The sequence below is a fragment of the Penicillium canescens genome (genome assembly GCF_028828765.1).
Source record: "Penicillium canescens strain IBT 15451 chromosome Unknown utg000008l_segment0_segment0, whole genome shotgun sequence".
Lineage (NCBI taxonomy): Eukaryota > Fungi > Ascomycota > Eurotiomycetes > Eurotiales > Aspergillaceae > Penicillium > Penicillium canescens.
The window spans coordinates 1,344,271-1,368,471 of record NW_026703970.1 but is presented as its reverse complement, the minus strand read 5'-3'; the positions used below and the strand labels follow the sequence as shown (position 1 = coordinate 1,368,471).

General features: G+C 49.8%; 8 protein-coding genes across 8 annotated transcripts; 6 read left to right on the top strand and 2 right to left on the bottom strand.

Annotated features, from left to right (window-relative positions):
- Positions 1 to 865: 865 nt before the first annotated feature.
- Positions 866 to 2,488, bottom strand: N7446_011379 (glycoside hydrolase family 72 protein; the record flags this gene model as incomplete). Its single annotated transcript, XM_058520121.1, has 1 exon — positions 866 to 2,488. The coding sequence occupies one exon, from the start codon at positions 2,486 to 2,488 to the stop codon at positions 866 to 868; it is 1,623 nt and encodes a 540-aa protein (XP_058367645.1).
- Positions 2,489 to 6,893: 4,405 nt separating this feature from the next.
- Positions 6,894 to 8,808, top strand: N7446_011378 (hydrogen/calcium exchanger domain-containing protein; the record flags this gene model as incomplete). Its single annotated transcript, XM_058520120.1, has 5 exons — positions 6,894 to 6,897; positions 6,957 to 8,233; positions 8,306 to 8,539; positions 8,593 to 8,735; positions 8,790 to 8,808. 5 exons carry the CDS (start codon positions 6,894 to 6,896, stop codon positions 8,806 to 8,808), a joined length of 1,677 nt encoding a protein of 558 aa, XP_058367644.1.
- A 2,686-nt stretch (positions 8,809 to 11,494) lies between these two features.
- N7446_011377 (putative C6 transcription factor) lies at positions 11,495 to 14,371 on the top strand (the record flags this gene model as incomplete). The annotated part of the gene is made up of 1 exon (XM_058520119.1): positions 11,495 to 14,371. The coding sequence occupies one exon, from the start codon at positions 11,495 to 11,497 to the stop codon at positions 14,369 to 14,371; it is 2,877 nt and encodes a 958-aa protein (XP_058367643.1).
- A 1,447-nt stretch (positions 14,372 to 15,818) lies between these two features.
- Positions 15,819 to 16,811, top strand: N7446_011376 (PhzF family phenazine biosynthesis protein; the record flags this gene model as incomplete). The annotated part of the gene is made up of 1 exon (XM_058520118.1): positions 15,819 to 16,811. One exon carries the CDS (start codon positions 15,819 to 15,821, stop codon positions 16,809 to 16,811), a length of 993 nt encoding a protein of 330 aa, XP_058367642.1.
- A 347-nt stretch (positions 16,812 to 17,158) lies between these two features.
- N7446_011375 (uncharacterized protein) lies at positions 17,159 to 18,146 on the top strand (the record flags this gene model as incomplete). Its single annotated transcript, XM_058520117.1, has 2 exons — positions 17,159 to 17,634; positions 17,684 to 18,146. 2 exons carry the CDS (start codon positions 17,159 to 17,161, stop codon positions 18,144 to 18,146), a joined length of 939 nt encoding a protein of 312 aa, XP_058367641.1.
- An 825-nt stretch (positions 18,147 to 18,971) lies between these two features.
- N7446_011374 (uncharacterized protein) lies at positions 18,972 to 19,797 on the top strand (the record flags this gene model as incomplete). Its single annotated transcript, XM_058520116.1, has 2 exons — positions 18,972 to 19,355; positions 19,459 to 19,797. 2 exons carry the CDS (start codon positions 18,972 to 18,974, stop codon positions 19,795 to 19,797), a joined length of 723 nt encoding a protein of 240 aa, XP_058367640.1.
- Positions 19,798 to 20,644: 847 nt separating this feature from the next.
- On the top strand, positions 20,645 to 21,977 carry N7446_011373 (lactonase family protein; the record flags this gene model as incomplete). The annotated part of the gene is made up of 2 exons (XM_058520115.1): positions 20,645 to 21,024; positions 21,125 to 21,977. The coding sequence occupies 2 exons, from the start codon at positions 20,645 to 20,647 to the stop codon at positions 21,975 to 21,977; spliced, it is 1,233 nt and encodes a 410-aa protein (XP_058367639.1).
- A 396-nt stretch (positions 21,978 to 22,373) lies between these two features.
- rfeD (uncharacterized protein) lies at positions 22,374 to 24,180 on the bottom strand (the record flags this gene model as incomplete). Its single annotated transcript, XM_058520114.1, has 5 exons — positions 22,374 to 23,045; positions 23,098 to 23,514; positions 23,572 to 23,726; positions 23,790 to 23,958; positions 24,067 to 24,180. 5 exons carry the CDS (start codon positions 24,178 to 24,180, stop codon positions 22,374 to 22,376), a joined length of 1,527 nt encoding a protein of 508 aa, XP_058367638.1.
- Positions 24,181 to 24,201: the final 21 nt, after the last annotated feature.

The window sequence follows — 24,201 nt, the reverse complement described above, 5'->3', positions numbered from 1 at the left end:
TTGGGGCACTGTTTATATTTCGGGGACTTTACATAGTATAGTCATAATGCTAATATCGGATACCTCGGTTATGTAGCGGGTTTTATGAAATATGAAGTATATATCATCGGCGAGAAATCATGGTCTGGACTAGTCGTCATGATTACAACTGGGTTTTATGTGATGGGTAGATGGGACAAACAATGTGTGTCAAAACCTAGGCCCTGATAGCTCCGAAGCTCTCCTCGCTTTACTGAATATTCCTGGTTCTGATATAACGCAAGACTAGAGCCAGAAGGCAACCGCTATGACGGCCCCGACAAATTCTCGGCATACCGAGCTTGATCTACCGCTGGGCGCCGTTTTCGCCGATGTGGGGAATATCTAAATCTATAAACTGATCATGGACTAGTGAGGGTAGAGTGCCAGATGACAGTTCAGTATATAACAGGGTTTATAAATGCATATAAGTTACAGTGCCACTGATGAAGTACAACATACTATCTCATACATTGTGTTCGCGCTACTTTGGCCTCTCTGTTTTCGCCTTTTTTTTTGCCTATTTCGAGTGCCTCGGATTGTAGTTCTTTTAAACTAGTGGATTGGCCATGTAGACTATATAAACGTTGGGGGTGTGAAGGGACTTATGCGCTATGACTGTATGTACAGGTTTACACGTGGGAATAAAGATTGATAATATCAACGGTAGGATTTTGAAGTAGTAAGGGGAGAAAAATGAACACCTGCTAAAGCTGTTTAAAATAGAATTATGTACGACAATGTTACAAAAAAGAAAACACATCCAAGAAATGGCGTTGTGGGAGCAAAAGGGCTCAACCGACAACAGTCTAAACCAAGTAATATAAATCAAGCTATCAAGACAATCTTACAGCATGATCATGAAGACACCGGAAGCAATGGCAGCAACGGCGTAAGCACCGGCCTGCCAGCTGCCAATGTGAACAGACTGGGGAACAGTGCCGACAGCGATACCAGAGGAGGTAGCACCGCTGCTGGAGCCAGAGCCGGAGGCGGCAGCACCAGAGGAAGCAGCAAGACCACCAGAGACGGCACCAGTACCGGCGGAGCCAGCAGCGCTCATCTGGGTAGCGCAGGAACCGCTAGCGGTGGTGGTCTTCTGGGTAGAGGCAGCACCGTTGAAGCCACAAGCGGAGGCACCGGCCTTGGACTTGTTCTTCTTGTAGTACTGGTTCATAGCCCAGGCGAGACGCTGCTTGGTGGAGCACATAGAATAAGCGCCGTAGACACCGGTGGTAGAGTTGGAGTTGACACCGTCCATGACGCCGTCCTCGCCACCGAGGTAGGAGAAGGTGCTGGAGATCAGCTTGGTGGAGATGTCGTCGACGGGGACACACTCCAGGGAGTTGTACATGCACTCGCAGAGGTCGGCGTTGGGCGAGGGGGGGAGCTTAGAGGCGGCGCTCCAGTCGGAGCCGACGGTGGGGCAGCTGCGGCCGACGGTGGTTGAGACGGAGTACTCGCTCATGGCCACGCCGGTGGGGGTGGCAGACTGCATCTGCTTGGAGAGGTTGCTGAAGTCGGGGAGGGTGCTGACGGAGCTGCCGTCGGCTGAAACAAGACCGTACTTGTTGGCTTCCTCGTAGTACATGTAGACGATACCGCCGGACCAGACGTCATTCATCTTGTCGGAGTAGAGGACGGGGACGTCGGTGAACTTGCGGGGACGCACGTCGTTGCAACCGTACTCGGAGAAGAAGGCGGGCACGGGGTAGTCCTTGAACTCCTCGGTACGCTCGGAGTAGCCGGATGTGGTGAAGCTGGAGTCACCGCACCACTCGTAGATGTTGTAACCGAAGAAGTCGATGGAGTCGGAGGCATCATCGCAGACAAGGTAGTTGGAGACGGCCTCACGGACGGTCTGGTCGTCGTCGGTGGCGTAACCGACGGCGAGGGAAGAACGGTAGTTCTTCTGCTTGATGTATGACTTCATATCACGGACGGCGGCCTTGACGTAGGCCATGGAGTTGGTGTTGGAAACCTTGTTGGAAACCTCATTTCCGGCGAAGAAACCAATGACATTGGGGTACTTGGCGAAAGCATCGACGACCTGGGAATAGCGAGTGAATAGGTCGGCGTTCCAGGTAGGGTTATCGGACACAATGGACTCGGTGGGCGAAGACAGATCGGTGATGAGGTAGATACCGGCATCGGCGAGAGCGGTCATACACTCGTCGTGGTCCTTGCTGGGGTCGACAGCGTAGGTACGGACGACGTTGGTGCGGAGCTCGGTCAGGTATGGGATATCACGCTTGCAGCTTTCGACGTCGGCGAGAGGGTCGGTGTACTGGGCATCACCGCTGGCACCGTTGCGGGCGGTGTAATCAGGCTGGTAGGCAACACCACGAATGTAGAACTCGGTGCCATTGTTGGCATAGAAGAACTTCTTGCCCTTAATCTCAATGTTGGGGACATCGGCGGCCATGGCCGCTCCCACGATGGAGAGACCAGCAATGATAGATGCCTTCATTGTGTAGTAAAGAATGACAGATACACAGAAGCGAATGTATGAAGAATGAAAGAGAATTGGGGCATGCGGGAGAAGAAAAGGGCTGGAAGGGGTCGCAGTGGAGTAGGGGGTGTACGCATCACCGGGCTGTGCGGAAGTTACAGTACAGTCTATTGGTGTTTATTCGCGTTGTATATTTGTGTATGTTCCTTTTCCAGGTACAGCAAATCATAGTCAATGATTGGTGTTGATAGTAAAGAATAGATTCGATGTACCAAGTCATTGGTCCCTGTTGACCCTGAGTCTCCACTGGTAATTTTCCCTTGTGGGTCATTTCACTGTTTTTGCCACTTCACACTACAAACCCCCTGAAACATGGTACTCGCTAGTAAATGGACATTGGGGTCCTTCCAGACCCTGGACCCTGATAGGGTGTGGTGGAACTATTCCTTTCTCAATTTCGGGACATCCCTTTTTTCCCTTTTTCCTGTTACATGTTCAGTCTGGAATGTGAATCAAAACGATGTTGACCTGAAGTGCGTCACGTCCAAAGCTTGTCTCTCGCCAAGGGATGATCAATGCTTGCCATGATGTCGTTCGGTATGCCTATGTCTGGGCAGCCTGGGCAGTCTGGGCAGTCTCCATTCCTGAAAAAAATGTGATCAGGCACATGGCTACTCCTCAAAGTTATGTTCGACAGTACTCCGTAGATTATATAATATAACGACTATTGAGAATGTTTCACGATGTCGCTTACATGTACTTTGACTGATAGTCCGTGCTCTACACCTACACCTAGGCCAGTGGGTATTGCGGGCCAAAGTTACAGTCCCCTTTATATCTAATTCATGGCTCTGGGTCCTATCCGAAACATCGAAAACTGTTACCTATGCCGTCCAAAAAAGAACACCTTTTGCGCTATGAAATTACGCTCATATATAAGGATTGACATTGAAATTTACAGTAACTTCAATCTTCACCTTTCCATGGATCTTCCAAGCGACTGCACATGTATCCATCGATCAAGGTGGGTCGAAACTATCGACACGGAACATCAAATTTACAGGGGCGATCAGACGGCACAGCAGGCAACGTTGATACATTACATGTACATCTCCCCTTGGTCCAGCAAATATCTACATGTACACACGGCCCGTCTTTTACCGCCGAGCTCTATCTCGTACATGCACACCCAGGGTATGGATTTAACCAAGCTACAAAAATAGTATTTCCATACTCCATACTCTAGTCCAGAAGGTCTGTAAATGTGGTTGCCCCTGACTATCAATCACGTCAGAAGCGGGTCCGCCTCTCTCGGGAAAGCATATTGGTTCCCCCAAGGGGGCTAAGCAGGGCCAACAGTACTCTTCCCTCATGCTTTTTTTTACCAAGCTTTGTGGCGGCGGGATGTAGCTTGTTTATGGAGTCGGTGTGGGTTCTTCGCTTGTTCGCTCTTTCGCTTCTAGGGTACTCCGTTGTATGCGCCATTTTTCTGGGCTATGGGGCTGCGTGTGAACTTTGGCCTACTGGCTTACTTTTGTGTACATGTACTGTTCCTCGTGGAAAGAGATGGGCCACATTTGTTTTGACGATCGCGATCGGAAGAATTTAGTACATGGATATCTCTAGGGCTGCCATTGCAACAAGTATCGAATTGCATGGGTATATAAGATGAAGTTTACACTAGAAACCAGAAGCCAAAGGTAGTAAAACATTGGCCGTTTTGCAGCAATGGGATGCATGTGCAGGGATTTTAATGTTTGAGTGGTCGTGGCTAAGAGCACTTGCTTTCCTCTGACGGGTAACTCTACTCACTATACTAGATCCGATCAACAGATAAACCTGTAGAACTGAGGTACAATTGAAAACATACTGTAGGATTGGGAATTCCGGCGCTTATCGTGCATACCTTACGCGTTCACACTTTGATTACAGCAGCATCTTCGTTACGTGTTAGGTAGGCTTACACTACATCGAACGCCACGAACATCTTATTCAATGGCATTGACAAGACTTCGAGATTCTAAGCCAACACTGGACACATATAATTCTGAGTCGATCATTTTCAGGCTTGAGGTCACATTGCTCTGTCTTGATCTATCCTTGAGTGGGCTGTGGCAGATCGGTAGGGCGGTGGTAGAGCCATCAGATACTACGGTGAGGAGAGTAACAACCAGCAATATTCACCCGGAAAACAGCCTATGTCAATCATATGTATATATAGTTTGAGGTAAATATAGGTGCTGTTTACGTTTTCAGCTTGTTAATACTCAAACGCATATAAAAAATAGTAACAATACACCCTGGGGTCATTATATATCAATGAAAGAAGAGCACCAATTCCCCAAACGCTAAAAGCTACCATCGTGACATAACCTGTATTGATTTTTGGATTGCCAAAATATCCTCTCATCAGTTTATTGTCCCTTGGAGTGGGATAATTGATGCTATGTTTGAAGGTTAACAGTATGCTTATTCTTGGTTCGTATAGACCCCGGTACACCTGGGTATGTATATGGAGGCACAGGTATCGGCGCAAGCCGTTAGTGGGTAAGCCGTTTCGGATGTAATTGGAACATGAAATTGAGCCCAGCTCTTAAAGGATGAGAATCAGCGAAGCGCCTTCTACTTTGGCACACGGTGAAAGTATTCAACGTAAGAGACCTAGATAAAAAGATACACACAATTCACTAAAGAATGCTTCTGCGAGATGTACACGTAGAGCTGGGGGGCAATCAGGGCAGAATCCCAGCAATGCTGACCAGGAAGCTCAGCCAGCGCTGGGAGTAGGCAACCATTTTTGTTTAGCCGCAGTGGGCCCCGGATTTCCATAGGGCTGATTTTCTCATCCCTAGAGTTTCTCTTCTCTTCTCAATTGCAACAGTCCCAGAAGCAGTTTCATAGGCGGCCGTTTTACATGTCATCTGAGCTCCTGGTGTGCTTCATCTCACTCAGCTTCAGATACAGTCCGACCACTGGCTACAATGCAGCCCAAGCACCACATGCTGACCTTGGAACGTGCAGAACTCGGAAGATGACAGACAATTATGTCGCCAAGGCCAGATGACTGCTGGTCATAGATTTCCTCAAAACGACCAAGATCATTGGCTTTGGAAGGGTCAAAGAGCCCAAGCCACCGACGTTTACGAGACTCTGCCCGAGCCGTCTCACCACGGCCTCGCAAGAAGCTCAATAGGTAAAGGTACAGCCTTGGAAAACATGCGCTGTTGGGGCTTCTTCCCAGGCTGCACTTACAGCAGGGCAGCCGACACGTGATCACGGTCCGACGCATGAGAACACAGAAATGAAAAGGGGTTGTGGCGTCCACATCGCCTGTGGAAACCATTTCTCGACATTTGATTGATTCAAGCATGCCAAGAGTGGACCAAATCCACTATGCGTCTGCGCAATTTCATCCCAATGAATGATAGCCCGCGATATTCGGTCTTTGGGAGCATTGTCAATCTGCAGCAATGCCCGAGAAGATCTCTAAAGGCAATGCGGTGTGACAAGGTGGCAGTTGCAGACGATCCCCAGAAAGCAAGTTTACGCTGCCAAGGAGCCCAAGCATAAAGCAAGAAAGCTTCGTGCGTTGGAAGCTTTCTAATTTCCTTGGTTGTGGCGCTGTTTCGTGTTTACCGCCAACGCATCAACATCCAACGGTACACAGTACACTCATGACGCAGATTGCGCAACAAAATTAACAGACCTGGTTAAAAACCAAATCAAATCCAACACCCGGCGTTTCAGCTACTTTATACCAGACCAGTCGCGCAATCCGAATTTGCTTTTCCTAACGCCAAGCTCATAGTTACTCCACAATTCAGACCACATCGCGATCGCCCTTGGGGTTGCGTGGCTGTGCACAAATCCTCTCTTCAGGTTTGACTCCTGGAGAAATTCAGGATCTGACCAGGCGAGTTCTATCCCTTCATTGTCGCTTCACTTATTCATTCTCATTCTCGTGGTCCTCGGGTGGGAATTGTCGCTCGTTTCGTCTTTGTTGATTTCTCGTCTGTCACCCCTTGCTTGGGCGCGAACCTTTCACCGTTTCCTCATTGTGCGCGCCATTACTTGGGCAGGAATCTTTTGAACGTCGCAGATCCGCCTGTTATCTTGTGGCTATTCTTTGAGGCTCCCGTCAGCGCTTACACCAGACTGGCTCAGCCTTTGAAGCCGTGCACTCGCTTACGATTTCAAACCCTCTTTCACGAGTACGTGTCTCCTATTATAAGAATCATGTCGCGAGTCTAAGCCACGGAGTGTGGCGTGTATACTGGCACCTAATTATCCACCACGCTTCACTGCTGCCTTCAATCCGCCCCATTATCCAATCTTCTATCACCTTCGCCTGTCTCCTTATATATCTCACAGAAACCATACTCACCACCTCTCCTCCAGACATTGAACTCAATACCTACTCATCATGCGTAAGTCCGACCTCAGAGATCCACACAATCTCACCCAACAATACTGAGTCAATGACTAGATATCTACCGCCGTCAGGCCCGCAACCTGGCCTGGTACGACGAAGAAGGCGAAGCCTCCTCACACAACCCATTCAAGAAATTCCGCCGCTCACCCCGGCGCTCCAATTCCGTCCAACTCGAAAGCAGAATGCCCGGCCACCGTAGTCTAGATATCCGCATGTCAGAAGACACGCGCCGCAGACTCGATATGAACAATGGCCTCGGTGGCCCCGAGTACTCAGGCACATTCCCCCCAGAGTCGGCTGGCAGTGACCAGGGCACACCCAAGACACCACCTGAACCGTCAATGGCGAGCCAGGATCCGATTAATGTTTCGTCGGTCCGCGGGACGGACGAGTCCGCTGATTCGACGAAACCGCGTATGCGCAAGGGATTCCTGGGAAAGTTCGGACATGGCGACGATGTCGATGAATTGGAAGATAAGAAGTCGATTTCTGGGAACCAGAAGTTCACGTTTGCGTCGCAGTTGCGAGCGACTGTTTTGAACTCGTGGATCAATGTGCTGCTGATTGCTGCACCTGTCGGAATTGCGCTGTATGCCGTTGACGCCAACCCGATTGCTGTTTTCGTGGTCAACTTCATTGCTATCATTCCTCTTGCTGCGATGCTCAGTTTTGCGACTGAGGAAATCGCCCTGCGGACTGGTGAGACGATTGGAGGGTTGTTGAATGCTTCTTTTGGTAACGCTGTCGAATTGATCATTTCTATCATCGCCCTGGTCCAGCGCAAGGTTCTCATTGTGCAGACGTCGCTTATCGGAAGTATGCTTTCCAACTTGCTGCTTGTGATGGGCATGTGTTTCTTCTTTGGCGGTATTGACCGCATGGAGCAGCATTTCAATGTTACTGTCGCTCAGACAGCTGCCAGTCTCCTTGCGTTGGCGGTTAGCAGTTTGATCATTCCAACTGCTTTCCATAAGTGGTCTGATGCTTCTGATGGCGATCAGACTGCGCCCTTGTCTCGTGGAACCAGTGTTCTCCTCCTTATCGTCTACGGCTGTTATCTTTTCTTCCAGCTGAAGTCTCACGCTGAGATGTATAACCGCCCCAGTCCTAAGGTTGAGCGTCGCCGCGCCCGTGTTGCGGAAGGTGATGCTAGTCGGGGTATTGCGCAGATTGGCAAGATGACTGCTGCGCCTTTGGTTGGTCAGAGCCGTGACCACATGCAGATGGAAGATCCTGAGGATGAACCCGAGGAACCCCAACTGTCTATTTTTACAGCTGTTCTGACGCTGGCCATCTCGACTGGATTTGTTGCTGCTTGTGCTGAATTTATGGTAAGTGGATATCGTTGTGCTGTTCGACCTTCCGGGGTGGTTTATATTGTGGCATATTCTAACAGTCCGTAGGTTTCTTCAATCGATGCTTTGACAGCCACTGGTAACATCAGCGAGACATTCGTCGGATTGATCCTTCTCCCCATCGTTGGTAACGCGGCTGAGCACGCTACCGCTGTGACGGTGGCCTGCAAGGACAAGATGGATCTCGCTATTGGTGTTGCTGTTGGCTCTAGTATGCAGATTGCACTGTTGGTTCTGCCGCTGATTGTTGTTCTTGGGTGGATTATTGGCATTGAGGATATGGTAAGAGAGAAATCTGCCCGAAAGATGGAATTGAGTTACTGACATCGTGACAGACCCTCAACTTTGATGGATTCCAAGTCATTACTCTGTTCATGTCTGTTCTTTTGGTCAACTACCTCATCGGAGATGGCAAGTCCCACTGGTTGGAGGGTATTTTGTTAATGATGATGTATCTGATTATCGCTATTGCGGCTTGGTATGTTCTTTCTGAGGGAGATTGATATGTGGTGGTTACTGACAGTCTGTCTAGGTTCTTTATATCAACTTAACAACTGCACCTCCGTCCTCGTCCTCGTCCTCGTCGAGGCTCCCGTCACCGGGATGGGTCTTCTTGACAACATTCTAATCTTACAATCCCATCTCTGGGCTCCCCTAGTTTCTCACATCTTCTCACTTTATTTCTCTGTACTATGTTTTGTTCCCGGCTGATGCCGGGCTTTGTTGGTTGAGTCTATTATGACTTTCTCATAATATACCCATTTTGCGCTTTATACCGAGACAGTATAGTATAATGTAATGGTTGTCTTCTCGATGTCAATTTTTCAGTATTCATATTGCATAAGTTAGATAGTAATGAATATACGAGGGATAAATTTTCACAAAATGGTTGCACATAAGCCCAACCCCGAGTTTAAACACCATTTCCAAGTCAAACACAGGTACCCGCACGACCAATAAGTTAAAAGGAAACCCATCCAAAAGGAGAACAAATGAAAGCCACAGCGACCGTTAATTAAACTTGACTCGGGTATATATCGCCGAACCGCCCTTCCTTGGCTGACTTGTACATTCCAAAACCCAAGCCAACCAACCCAAGCCAACCAAATCAAATCAAATCAAATCAGCCACCGGGAAATACTGTAGGAACTAGCAGTCCAGCATCCAATCCCGAACACCCATACTTAGCCGGGCACAAATAAGCACCGGCTAAACGGAGGCGGGCGACTGACCCCCGACATTTCTCCAGGACTCCAGTCCAGCTCGGGAGGTCCAAGGCTCGGGTTGACGCAGCCCTGCCGCCTGCGTTAGTCCCGCTTGTGAATGTCACGGGAGTATATTCTTACACGCCAATACTACAGTACAGTCCGGAGTGGAGTGGGACATAACATTACTGTGCAGTATTCGCATAAGAACCGGTAAACGTCAGATTATCCTTTTATTCAATGGCTACATCATTATACACTCGTACAAATAACCGACGGAATATTCCCGAGGGCTAAACGATGCACCGGAAGAGTCTCGGAATCGGGATCCCACCGGCCTCTGTTTGTCCCGAAGTGGGGGCTGTTCCTGGCTTCCTGACTTCTTGGCTTCTTCTTTTCATTTCGTTTTTTGCCTCCCCCAATTTAAAATTTAAAATTTAAATTTTTTTTTTTCTGGTTTTGTTCGTGAGGGATCTTGGGGGTGTTTGGGGTGAGCGTTTAGCCTGAAGATACGGTACAGTGTTAGGTCATGACTTGACTGACTTGTGGGAATGCCGTTCAATTAGTTTAGTTATTCTCAATGATGTATGTTACTGCAGCCGGCGGTTATTAATTTCATTTAAAATTGGCAGTAACGGCAACTCCTCCGCGGCAAGAAAGGAAAATAATCCGCCAGTAGAGAGCCAGTATAAGGAAGAATAGAATTTCGGTCGGGGATGTCACCTGGACACTTTCACCTGGAGATAAGTGAAGCCAAGACTGAAAGTAGGATTCCAAGTGGGACTGGCCATCCCACGCGTAACACGGTAATCTGGAGGCACGGGAACCCTGATCGGATAATAAATCGGAAGGGGGGAACAGGATTGGGGAGAAGGGGGGTTTCTTTTATTAATGTCAGCTGAGAGGTCCACCAAGCTCTATGTAACAGTTCCGGGGAGAGTCCGGAGTAAACCTCCCTAGTTAGGAGGAATATGTCATAGCAACGGTGCCTATGTTTCCCCCTTTAAGCGGTGATTTACACCAATCAGGGAGGGAGCAACTTCGCCGACAAATTACCTAAAAGAAAATGCGGGGTTGGGGTTAGGGTTTGGTGGCATTTCGTGCCCTATACAGTATATACAGTATGTATTCCTAGGAGTGTACATCTACGTAGATATACTTATCCTTAACACAGACCTACTCTGACCTGTAGGCCTGTATTTCGGCAAGGGACCACCTCGGCCTGTGTTCAGGGAACTGAATAAAACCTCGTATTATGACGCCTCTTTAGCCTGCCGAGCCTGGATCACCAGGGTGCAGCGTCACACCGAACGGAGCCCGCCGTCAAATGAAAGGTCACAGCCGATCCCAAGCGACTGAGGATCGAGGATCTCGCTTGAATTTCGCGGGGAACCCCGGGGTCAAAGCCACCATTGGACGCCGACTGGGGTGTCAGAAGAAAAGAAAATAGGTAAAAACTACGAAAATGGCGGATTTCCGTACCCGAGGGATGGGCCGCCCGAATACCCTACCATGTGGATGGAGTTTTCCGTTGGGGCTTTTTCTGTTATTACCCTCCGAGAATGCCCTTCGCTTACCTTTTCTGGTGTTCCCGAGGGAGTAGAGAAATCATATGCCGACCGGAGTTCAAGCCTAGGCATTCACCGATTTCCCCCAGATTTAGCTTTTCTTCCTTCACGGGAGGTAGAATTGGGATTTTGACATGTTAGAATTTGGGCTGGTAGAAAAGAGAATGTGACATGTCTAGCTGAGTCGAGATATGAATGAGATCATATACTGTAATTGTACTGTAAGCAACTCGGCAGCCGGAAACTGGGGGCTCCACAACCTCCGCAATTCCCCAGTCTCAACTCGGCTCCAGTTTTGAGTATTTTTCCCGGTCGAGACCCCCCGTTCCTTCCCGACTGAATTTGCTCCGGTCCGGTGCCCCGACCTTTAAGTTTCCCCCACACTCCAGTTCCGCGTGTCTTTCTCTTTCTCTTTCTCTTTTCTTCCCCATGTTAATGGACTGATCCTATACGCCACACTCACGATGCGGTCTAGCATCGCTTGCGCTCGGTGCCGGCGCAGCAAGATCAAGTGCGTCAATGCCGGCATCGATACAACCTGCCGCGCCTGCGAGTCCTCCGGTCGTGAATGTGTCTACCCAACCCCGGCTATTGGAGTGAACGGCGCCAAACGTGACCTGGCAGCCCTGGAGGGTGAGGATCGAAATGGCGACTGGGATGGCCCGAAACGGCACCGTTCGCGCAAAGTGACAATATCCGGCGGCTCGGCCGGCTCGAAATTAGGGGCCGATGTACTGGATGCCTCGATACTGACGACCAAGGTCTGGGAAGCCGTCTTCGACCTCTTCCAATCGCACTTCGCTACCCTCCTGCCGTTCCTACACCCTGCGACCTTTCTCGGTCAAATCCGACAACTATCAACACCCGTTCCTCCCGCGACTCTCGATGGACAAGATCCCCGAAATACCGTGCCGAAGGACCCATCCTCTTCCCTGATTCCTCTGGGTGTATTGGCCCTGACGGCTCGGTTTCATCCGCCTCTGGTCGCTTTTCACTCCCCGGCATCCCCCGGGCTTCCTTCCAACCCGTTAACCGCATCGGAATACTATGCGACCGCCCTTCGCAGCCGGCTGGCCGGTCTGGATGGCGCCAGTCTCGCTCAACCGGACCTCACACGCGTGCAGGCGCTCTTGATGCTCGCATTACACGAGTGGGGGATGTGCCGAGGCAAGAGTGCCTGGGTCTACGTGGGTATGGCTATTCGACTTGCACAAGCGATGGGCCTGCCATTCGAACTCGAGAATGAGTTTCCTGCGCAAGGATCCCGCGCATCCCCAGGCCTGAAGGCCGAGGCCGATCATTTCGGCCTGCCCCGACGTCTCGAGCCCAGGGAACCAACTTCGGATGATATTATCGCACAAGAAACCAAGCGTCGGACCTTCTGGGCGTGCTTTATCCTTGATCGTTGCCTCAGTAGCGGCAAGTATCGACCCCGGATGGTCCGAATCAAGGACCTCGGAATCCAGCTTCCGAGTGATAATGCCTTTGCTTTCGGCGAGCGTGTTCGCACTGCCCGACTCAATGAGCCGACCGTGCGTCGGCCTCAGAGCTTTGGTTCGCAAAGCATGCAAATCCCCAGCATCCGCCAAAGTATTGGGGGCTTCGGTGATGAAAAGCTCCCGGGTCCTACCGGGACGCCGGATGGCAAGTCCTGGTCACCCATCTCGCGCCGCAAGGACTCTAGCGAGGAGGATATTGATCGATGGGAAGTTGGTGCAGAGGAGTCGGTACTCAGTCGGGTGATCAGGATCATCCGTATCTGGGGCAGCATCGCGAAGTGGTCCTGTGCTGGTGGTCGACGAACGGAGCAATATCCTCCCTGGCACCCTGAGTCTCGCTTCTCGTCGCTTCGGATGCAGTTGAACGAGTTCCAAGATAGCCTTTCTCGCAACCTGCAATATTCACTTCGGAACACTGACACGCATATCATGTACAAGACCACGTTGGCTTCATATACTGTGATGCATGTGGTCTATTTCCTATCCGTCATCGTCCTTCACCGTGCTTACATCCCATTCCTGCCTGTTCGCTGCAATGAGCCTCTTGGTCCCCTCGATGAGCCATTGTTCCCCACCGACAAAGTCAATGGCCCACCTGATAATTTCTGGCGTGACAGCGCTCGCGAGCTTTTCAAGGCTGCTCGCCAGATGATTGACCTCGTTGCTACTTGCCAAGTTCGTGGTGCTCTTGTTGAGAACCCGTTGGTTGGCTTTGCTATCTACAATGCCGCCTTTATCGGCGTGTATGGAACTCATTTCCAACACATGGATCCCGATGGGCTGTTGGGTCCCAAGCCGCCTCCCGCAAGCCATGATAGTCATCAGATTGGCGCTGTACAGGCACGCAAGGCCTTGGACATCATGCGGGAAATGCGTCCCCGTCTGAAAATGGCCGTGGGCTGGTTCCGCACTTTGAACCGCCTTCACACCTACTTCTCCAAGACTAAGCGCGATTTCCGTCGGATTTCCCGCAATCGCTTGGATAGCATGTCCGATGCTTCTGACCACGCCCCGAACGGCATTCGTCCTCTTCGCGAAGGTGGTCTTGGTGGTGGCCTTGAGGAGTTCAAGATGCTCGAGAAGCTGTTCCTCGATTTTGGAAGCATCGAGGATCAATTGCCAGAATCTGGCATGGATGATGACGGTATCGCTGTTCCCGCCAACGAGTCAGTCTTTGAACGCACGAACCTCAGTGACGCCGGGAGCAACGCTGTCCGAAGCGATCCTGGCGATCCTGGCGATCAGATGCTCGATGGCGCTGGTGGTCGGCGCGAGTCATGGGTGCCAATCAACAGCCCTGGCCTTCCACCTGGCCTGCCACTCCACGATGGCGATCGCCGTCCAAGCCTTCCCCTTCCTAACAGTCGTCCCATGCCATCGGGCTCCCCCTACTCTCTCCCATCCCTCCAACAACACCACCCCGACGGTCCCATTTATACTACCTCCTCTCCTAGCCTGCCCTCGATCTCCGCAACCACCCAATCCCCGTCGCAATACCTGACGGCAACAAGCAACCGTTTGAACCCTATCAACCCTTGGCTCCCCCGCCAACAGGCTCCGCCAACACCATACTCTCAATCTCTCCCTCCCATCAATGCTGCCGCCTCACACAGCATCCCCGTCCTCCCACCCCCGGGATCAGTCTCTCAGCTGGCCCCATCCCCGCCTCTGACCTCAACCGAAGGCCCAGATTCGAGCTTGCTCTCCGCCAGCCTCAGCGGAGACGATGTTCTCGCCTTCCTAGATGGATGCGAATGGACCCAGCTGTCCATGCTTGCACCTTGTGAGATCGGTATCCCGGCCGGTTGGCTCAGCACAGTCTGGACCCAGTTCGGCCGGTAAACCCATCTACTCTCTAGGCGGGGCGTCACTGAAGCAAATATCTCGCTTCACTGTATTATTACACTGTTACGAATTTCCTCGTCTGTTACGTCTTACGTACTGTACGACCATCTCTCTATCTCTCTATATCTGATCGCTGGCGACACAAAAATTGAGAATCCATTCTCGCGCGAGTTTGATTTCTCAGCCGGTCAAATCTATCCACCTCTCTCTTAGTCTGGTCTGGAACCTCACCTCCAGTCCAGATTCTCTCTCAGTCCCAAGGGCTGAAAATGGAAATACGGAAAACGGGTTCACGAAGATTTGATTATCACCAATACCCAGCGCGCGACTTCGTTCTCAACTTGCTTTTTTTCTGTTTCCCTTGCTGACTTGTTTTTCTCGTTTTTATCTTGCTTTACGGTACCCTGTTTTGCTATGCGTATGTGTCCTCTTGTTCTTTCCTTTCCTGCCACTTGTCCTGTCCTGTCCATTAAATCGCAAGGCGTTACCCGGAATGCCAGGAGGACTGAGCCGAAATCCCTGATTTATTTCCTTTCCTTACCTTCGTGTTTCATTTCATTTTAAATGCAAATGCTCTCTCTCTGTTTCAACTGAGTTTGGGATGGGCTTGGATTAATTCCCCGCCTGCATGGCCGGGCTTTTTTTTTTGGAATGGGTTGGGTTGGGTCTTTCCTTGGGATTCTCCTTGGTCTTTGGTCTTTGGTCTTTGGTCTTTGGCTTCGACCTTCTTTTGTTTCTGATCGATATGCGTCTATGATAGCCTGAGGCGTTGCACTCCGTTGCGAACTGCTTGTTTTTGAGATAATTCTATGCCTGCTTGGCTGGTTTTTCTATTCATTTCTATCCATTTTCGGTGGCTGGTTTGTAGAAGATGTAGTACTTCGGAGTGCGGGGAATGATGAGATAGTGAGGGTAAGACTGAGGTTGGTAGTTGTACATGCACGTACTAAGGCTAATGTTGTAGTCTAAAATATATATTCCCTGAAGGCTTAGCCAACTGTCAGCCCTATCTATGCACTGCATAATATGATATCCAATACCAATGAAGGCGATACCCGAAGGTTGTACTCCGAATAACGTTAATCTGCTTACCAATCTTCTTCATAGACCCCTTTTCTCCACTCCCCTAAACCATTAAGACGCCCCATCTCAAAAGCATCTGAACATGAAGGTTGGGGAGGGAGGGGAGGGGCCCGGTGGAAAGGGATCAATCTTGAAGGGAAGCCTATACGATATATAGACTTGGCAAGGCCATCCAAGACAGAAAGATGTAACGAATACGAGGTACGTCTATTTGGATTTCAAACCCATTTGATTTATAATGTAGCTTTAAATTAATGTGTTCTCGGTTTAAATACCGTTGAGATATTACACTGCTTCTATATTCCCGTTCATTAGTCCCTGACAACATTATTGCAATATCTATCCACATCAAACCCTCACCATGGCCACACTCCGCTATTATATCATCGACGTCTTCGCCTCAACAGCCTACCAAGGCAACCCCCTCGCAGTGGTAGATACAACAACCACCCCTCCTCTCACAAACACCCAAATGAAACTGATAGCAAGACAATTCAACCTATCCGAAACAACCTTTATCTGCCCCCCAACAAGCACAAAAGCAACCTGGCGCCTAAGATCTTTCCTTCCAAATGGCGAAGAAGTTTTCGGAGCAGGCCACAACTCACTCGGTGCCTGGTGGTGGATTGCCCATTCAGGACTTGTGGACGTGCATATTACACCTGGCACTCCTCAGCGGGGACGGATATATCATCAACAACTAGGCGACAATATCCTCCCAGTTGAAATATCTCAGTCTAACCTGGGGGATATCATTATCTCAATGCGCCAGGGCCAGCCTCAATTCCTAAATAAACATACCAATCCAGAATCCCTGTCTCGATCTCTTGGGATTAAAGAATCCGATATCGGGCTGAAAAACGCAGGGATTGAACTTGATGAGCCAAGGGTCGTTACTACATCACCTGCGCGCCATCTCCTAGTTCCAGTGCGGGATATGGAAGTCCTTCGCAATGTCAGTTTTGCTGATAAAGACGGTATTGCGAAGGAGCTTGCTAGTACGAGCAGTTATAATAGTGGTGTTTATGTCTTTACTTCTGTTGCAATTGAAGATGGATCTCCAGTCCCTAGATTTGAGGCGAGGTTTTTCAGTCCGGGGATGGGAATGGAGGATCCGGCTACTGGCTCTGCTGCTGGGCCTTTGGCTGCTTATATGTGGGCGAAGAATGCGGGGACTTTGGGAGATAAGATGGCGCAGATTGAGGTGTTGCAGGGGGTGCAGACTGGACGGCGATGTTTGATGAAGTTGTGTGTTGAGGTTGTTGAAGATGGATTCGCTATTTCGATTTCTGGGACCGGTGTGCTTGTTGCTGATGGTAACATTGTTATACCGAGTCTTGATGTTTCTTTCTAGGGAAGAGGTATGATAGCATTGCATAGTCTATATACTATTCAGCATAAAAAGACACAAGTGTCTTATAGTAATACAGCTAAAGCTTGACTCTTCGTCTATGTCAGAATTCCAACATTGTATGAATCATAGACTGTTTTACAGAATCAATTCACTCATGCCAACATATCCCGGCCACCAGTTACGAAAATCAAAGATCTAGGTAGATGTTGAGATAAGCTTTCGAAGCACTCCGATTCCATTTCTGATCAAATGACGACGAGATTACTGGCCGACTGAGTCACACCCGTCTTTCACTACCGAAAGATCATCTCGTTTTGAAAAACTGCCAGTCACACGTGTCTGGCACCATGAACATGGAAAAACAAGGCCGCGATAGCGTTCTCCATTCCCTATACCTACGAGTTAAAGAGTATAAACATGTCTTCTTATCTCTCGACGACCTCAAAGCACTTGGGATTCAAGCTTCCCAGGTTGAAACATCTCAGGATGGGGACATACATTTCAATCCGTGCTTCTTCCAGCCTTACCCAGAACGAGTGCTCCAAAAATATCCACTCGACAATCCGAACGGCATAACTGACCTCAACTGTCCAGACCTCGACTATTTTCTGAGAAAAGTTGAACGAGAATATCCAGACCAAAAGTACCCTATCATAAAAGCAAAGTCTTTGTACAAAAAATACTTGAGTTCCTGGCCCGAGGACCAGTGGGAACTGAGAGCCCTTGAAACAGAAACTCATGTGGAGTGCCAAATTTCGTCCCTCCGAAAGGGAAGCACAGGGCTTTTCTTCACTGGAGATTTGACAGAATTTCAATCTTGCAAGTAGGTAGGCATTGGAGTTGTGGATGTCAATAGTACTAACTACTTACAGGAAACACTATGAAAGGAAACACGGGGACCCTGGTGACTTTGAATCTGGCTTTCCGTATGAAATTTGCTGGACAGTGAGGTCTAGGGCAGATCTTTGTGATACTATCTCTCCCAGACCACATAGCATCGTGTGCACTACCGCAGCCGTTCCCGCAAGCGATGCCCACCAGTGCCTTGCTATCCATGAAGTTAGAGCAATTGTATACTTGATGCTCCCTCGAGTCTCTCACGGACGCTTTAAACACGCACATATCCACCCAGTGAGTTTACGTTTTCGTACTTATAACCTCAGGTTCACAACACTGACGATATTTAGCTCTTGCTTATTTCATACACGGGTCGCAAGCATGGTCGGATCATCTAAGCCTCCTATGATGGTGAGCTCACTATACAATATTCTCAGCTGTGGAGCTTTCGGAGTGAAGCTACGGCGCCGGTGGAGCTGTTTGTTCGCTACTATCTGAGTAAAGCCGTTGGTTTGGAGACATCTAAACTCTGTGTGAGATAGCCTTGAGGGTATTGCTTAGTCAAATTCGGAATAACCCAAAGCGCTCGAAACGGGCAAAAAGAGACGTAAAAAGGGAGGCTAAAACTATGTACAAAACAGTATACTTCGAGGCTTTTGTATAGAGACTACTCTATACTTGTAGCCATGTATATACATTTATGACCCCTATTACATTCTAGCAGCCTTAGGTTCTTTATGCCAATACATCTTTATCTATAGCTATACAATCACGGCGCATAGCTACAAAAGGCACTCTAGTAACCTTATATTCTTCGTCCACTATTTCTCCATCCACAACTACGCGATCATGGTGTATAGCCCTAAGAGGTATCTAGAAATCTTAGGTTCTTCCTTTCCTATAATCCTTTATCTGTAACTATAGAATCACGGTGTATACCTTCGAGAGGTATCTAACAATCTTAGATTCTTCCTTTCCCACAATCCTTTATCCCGAACTATACAGTCACGACGTATAGCTTCAAAGGGTATTCTAACAATCTTAGGTTCTTCCTTTTCCCACAATCCTTTATCCCTAACTATACAGCCACGACGTATAGCTTCAAAGGGTGTTCTAACAATCTTAGGTTCTTCCTTTCCCACAATCCTTCATCCCCAACTATACAGTCACGACGTATAGCTTCAAAGGGTGTTCTAACAATCTTAGGTTCTTCTTTTTCCGCAACTTCCTATCGAACAGTCTGATTCTTTTACAGACTAGAGCTCAACAAACATCTCACCGAACAATAACCGAAACCAGAAGACCGAACATCAATTGCCAACAATGACTGACAGAATCCCGAGGGACTGTTCACAATGGATCTCCCTGGCACAATCTCTCAATGTGTCAACCACTCATTTCGCGGATCTACAACCATTTCATTCAGCCTCGAAACTGGCCCAGACCCAGTTCATCTTGATGCGAACTCTGTGGCCAGCAAAGGTTCTCGCCAGCGAATTCAGCCTCCCTCTCAACGACAAGGCAAAGTCCGCAGCTTCTCGATTTCTGAGAAATTTTACTGCGTTCCAAAAGTACATTGCGTGTATTGGAAACTCCAAAGCAGATATCAGCAACCCGAATCTGGGTGCTTTCGGTCTTGTTCTTGACTCACAACGTCAGATTACAAGTGAATTGGTTGGCCCCCGGCCTACTCACGAATCGTCCTCGGTCATTCTGCGGCGGTCTCCCCGTGATCACCACTTCAATCCACGTTCGCCTTGTGCCATTTCTAGCGTTACGACCAGAACACAAGCTATGACTGACGTGACAGCCGCCGCCGATCAAGAAGCGGTTTATAACAAAGGACGAGCAAATTGTCAACGACGCTCTCTTGCTATTACTGAGAGCACTTACAATCACAATCCCCAACGCTCAGTGCAAATGTTCCTCTGCGCGCGCCCCATTCGACCCGGTTCGCTTTGGTACAAACACGACGACCGCACACAATGACGGCTATCTACAGGGCATCAACGTTGAACAGCAAGTCATATGTCCCAAATCTAATCCAAAAACATATAATGGAGTATACCCTATCCTCCTCCCAACATTAGACTCCCACTTCACCATCTTTCTATGTCATATCTACATACCCCGAACCCCCAAAAGATAACCACCTATTGGGTTGAAGCTGGATAAGGCCAATGACATGCTGACCTGGGTGGAAGTCTGTACTCGGTGGCATCGGATGATGGCGTCAAGACAGAACTCATCAGGAATGATAGCTGCTATACGGGCTTGACTTGACGCTTGCTTGAGTCTCATGTATCCAAGATCCACACTCCATAGTGCTATAGAAGTGTCGATCGTGAATGGTCCGGTATTACCGAAGTAAAGCCGACAACCCCCACGGAATACGGGGTACCCCATAGCACTAAGCGAAAAGAGACGTAAAATGCGGGCTGCAGTCTCCATAGCAGAGTAGTAGAGGGGTAATTCCCGTAGTTGAACGGTGCGTCGTAGGTGGCTGAAGGTGGTGAAACCGACCATTCCAGGGGAAACCGCAAACCCAATACTCCCTCAACCCTAAACAGATCAAAGCAACGAGTCCGAGTCCCTGCATGGAAGTATTCACCAGATGTATCATATTCAGCACAAGAATAGAACAAATCAATCCTCTCCAATCAAAATAACAAACCCGCATACATGTAATGCACGTCGGAACAACCCCTTCCCCAACCCCCTCTCCACACTCTCCCTCCGCTGCAGACCGACGATCCATTCCGCAGCATACTGTGCCTGCGAGGTCGCAGTGCATACTCCGGGGCTTGTTGATCATCCCACTCGCGTGTTGCAACCGCGTTTGATCCCGTAACTCCGCGTACATAACAAGCATTCATTCCACTCCAATTCCACTTTCCCGTCTTTGCCATTCCCCCGATTCTAACCACACCGCTACCTATAGACCCTCTATACAAACATACCCCAAGCAATAACTGTCCACCAGTTACTTGCCCAACATGCACCTCCAAACCCTCCTCCTCCCCCTCCTAACAACCCTAACAACTGCCAAACCCGCCCATCTCTGGGCAACCCACTACAACGGAAACGTGTACACCCTAACCCTAAACAACCACCATGACCTCTCAATCACGCAAACCCTAAAGACATGCGGCAATATGCCAAGCTGGTTAACCCTCGACCCTCAGACGCGTATCGTCTACTGCTCCGACGAAGACGGGACGACGGATCCATCAACGCATGGATCCTTGACGGCGTTGCATGCCGCGCCGAATGGGTCTTTGAGTGAGATTGCGAAGACGAGTACGGTTGGGGGTGGTGTTGCGAGTGTTATTTATGAGGGGGACAAGGGGAGGAAGTTCCTCGCTATTGCGCATTAGTATGTTTCCTCATGCTTCTCTAGCTTGGATATTTGTTTCTTGGTTGATTGGTTATATGGGAGTGTATATGCTAACGATACCCTACTTGTTTCTCTACAGCGAGGGCGCAGCAATCTCAACCTTCGCCCTCCCCATAAAAAAAAACCAACCGGAGAACCAATCCTTCCACTTCAACCTAACGCGCCCTGGCAAAGTCGCGCAGCAGGATACACCACACCCCCATGAAGTCTTCCTCGACCCCACGGGATCGTTTGTGTTGAGTCCCGATCTAGGCGCAGACCTACTACGCGTCTACTCGATTGAAGGATCGAGCGGGAAACTAAGCGAATGCCCGTCTGTGAACGTAACATACGGTAGTGGACCTCGGCATGGCGTTTTCTGGACGGATGGGACGGATCGGTCTTCGCTTGCTTCTGCTTCTTCTGTTAGGACTAGCCATTCGCGGAAGATGGCAGCTGTAGGCAAGACGATGATGTATCTCGCCAACGAGATTGGCGGGACGGTGATGGTATACGATGTCTCCTACTCGCGGTCTGGCTGTTTATCTTTTGAGAAGACTCAGACTGTGGTTCCGTATCCCGGTGGTAAGATGCCTTCGGGAGCGACGCCTGCTGAGATCCGCCGGGTTGGCGACGCATTTTATGTTTCTATTCGGAGTGACCAGGGTTTCAAGCCGAGTGATTCGATGGTTGTTCTTGGCCGGAATGCCACTGATGGGTCTGTCAAGGTGCGGAACTCGTTTTCTGCGTTTGGAAAGGTCCCTCGGACGTTTGCGGTGAATCGGGCTGGCGATTTGGTTGCGATTGGGAACCAGGCTTCTGCGACTGTTGCTATTGTGCGGCGGAATCGGGAGACGGGGGATTTGGGGGAGAAGGTTGCTATCTTACAGGTTGGGGAGCCTGGGAAGGTTGGGACTGCTGAGGGATTGAGCAGTGTCATCTGGGATGAGTAGGTGAATTGGCGGTAATGTAAATCAAGGATAGCATGGTGAGGATGGGATCCCACACCTATCCTGTTCTCTATAAACAGCGCGACAGGATGAAATCAGTGCAGTACAAGTTCACAACGTAAAATAACACATAAACATAAAATCATGACCAAACATGTCCATATCCATATCCACAACACCAAATGCAGCCAAAAGAAAAAAAATGTACCCCCTAACATTGAAAAAAGACCAGCTTCTTCGGGGTTTGGTCGGGAACCTGCCGAATACCAGCCTTGGTAAACTCCTGCACATCTGGATGATGGACCCATACTGCGAAAGTCGAATAAATAACAATATAAAGAACGTGTATCAAACATCAGTCGTAAATGCGTAACGCCAATGGACGGTGTCTTTTGTCTTTCACTTGATGTCGATCTGGAATGCTTTCCATTTTCCTCCAATTGTTCGACATCGTGGGCACCCACGAGGGCCGGGGTAACTTGTCGGCCCGTGCTGCATGTTGTTCAATAGACCGTTGCCCGGGGTTCGGAATGAGGCGGGTGGACTCGAAATAAACATGCCCACACAGTCGCGGCACACTCCACAGATACACTCTGTACAAGCATAGCATTCGCTCAGCGCAGATGGTCGCTTGCAGTTAGCGCAAAAGACCTGAACCTCTTTGTTACGGAAAGACGATGGAGTAGGATTAGAGAACCGATGATGTTGGCGTTGAGAAATTGGCGGTATCAGACCCATTGTTGGGCTGGAATCAGAGTTTATCGAGGGCGCAATTCCTGATGCTCCCGACAGATTTCTACCTGACGCTGAAGACATGGAATCGAGCGATGATTCAATAGATGGGAATGGCTCCAAGTCGCTGTCCCGGTTGCGATGGTTCTCGAACGGTGGTGGGGTCAATGCTTTGTGCAAAGGCGAAGCAGCGTAGTTGTGAGGAGTAAACTGCCGATGCGATGAAAGTGGAGGTAATCCTGCGGACTGGAAAGCGGGTGGTAGCGAAGAACGATTTTTCACAGAAGGAGCAGATGTCACGTTGGAGAGTAGTGGGGCAATCGTTGGAGACCGACCAGCCTGGAGATTTTGCATCAGCAACGAACATGTCCAGGTCGCATTGAAAACTCACCTCTGAGTAGCGCTCATCATCTGCTTCGGTTGCTGACGTCGCCGCCTCGATCAAATCCTCCCATCGCTTGCCTTGCGCCCACGCTGCAGTTTGTGGTTCCGCAGAAAGGGCCTTGCGGTCGCCCAGGCTTGGTCGCCGCCCAAATTCTTTCGACTTGGGCCGATCCTGTTTCGGTTTCCGCGCAGACTGCGTAATGGAGGATTTGCGCGGCCGAGAAAACTTGTCTCGTCGTTGAATCGGCGGTAATGTGGATGAGCGACCGGGCGGAGAATGATTGAGAATAGACGGCAGCAGTTCACGCGGGCGAGGCGACGAAAATGGCGGAAGAGATTCCTGCTTGAAGTGATCGCGGAGTGAGGGAAGTTCGATCGTGGAGCGCATGCGAGGTTGGCTCAAGTCGGTATCGGAATGGGTTTCCTGGGGAAATGCGGGTCAGTGCCGTGGAGAAACAGTCCACAGTCCAGAGTAACCAACCATGTCTGTATCCCAGTCAGACGCCAGGCGATGGTGGTGCAATTGTGCCAGAGCAACCGCCGCCGTAGCAGCAGCTGGGTGGGGTTCATCGTGAGCTCGAGGGGTCGCCGGGGATCCGGCATCAGCGACGTAAACGTCCCTATCCGGCGCCACATCTGTGGGTAGCCGTCAGTATCCCTGCAAGGATGGAAAGAAGAGACAAGTCACAGCAAACTGACCTTGAGGCCGCCGGGGTTGCGCGGGTTCTGGGGGAGACAGCTGCACACGTTGCTCGGGCGGGGTGTTCACCATCAGCAGGAAGCTCTCTTCGGTAGCCGGGAGCTTCGGGATGTAGTGGTTCGGATGCGCACGTCGAATATGCTCCTGCATGGAGCGATAGCGCTTTTCCTGGAGCGCCAAACCGGATTAGTTCGATTCCAAGTTGCACCTCCCCAGAGCTCAAGCTGCAGAGTCATAGGTATAGGTGGGGCTCGAGGCGTCTGGGGGAAGACTCACACCCAAGCATCGCTTGCGACAATTGGAGCCGTCGTTATTCTTCAACGGACAGACCACTTCATTATTGGCATCAGTGACCGAAAAGGAGCTAGTCAGTGAGCTTCGAGGAGGCATGGTGCATATGGGGTCGAGATC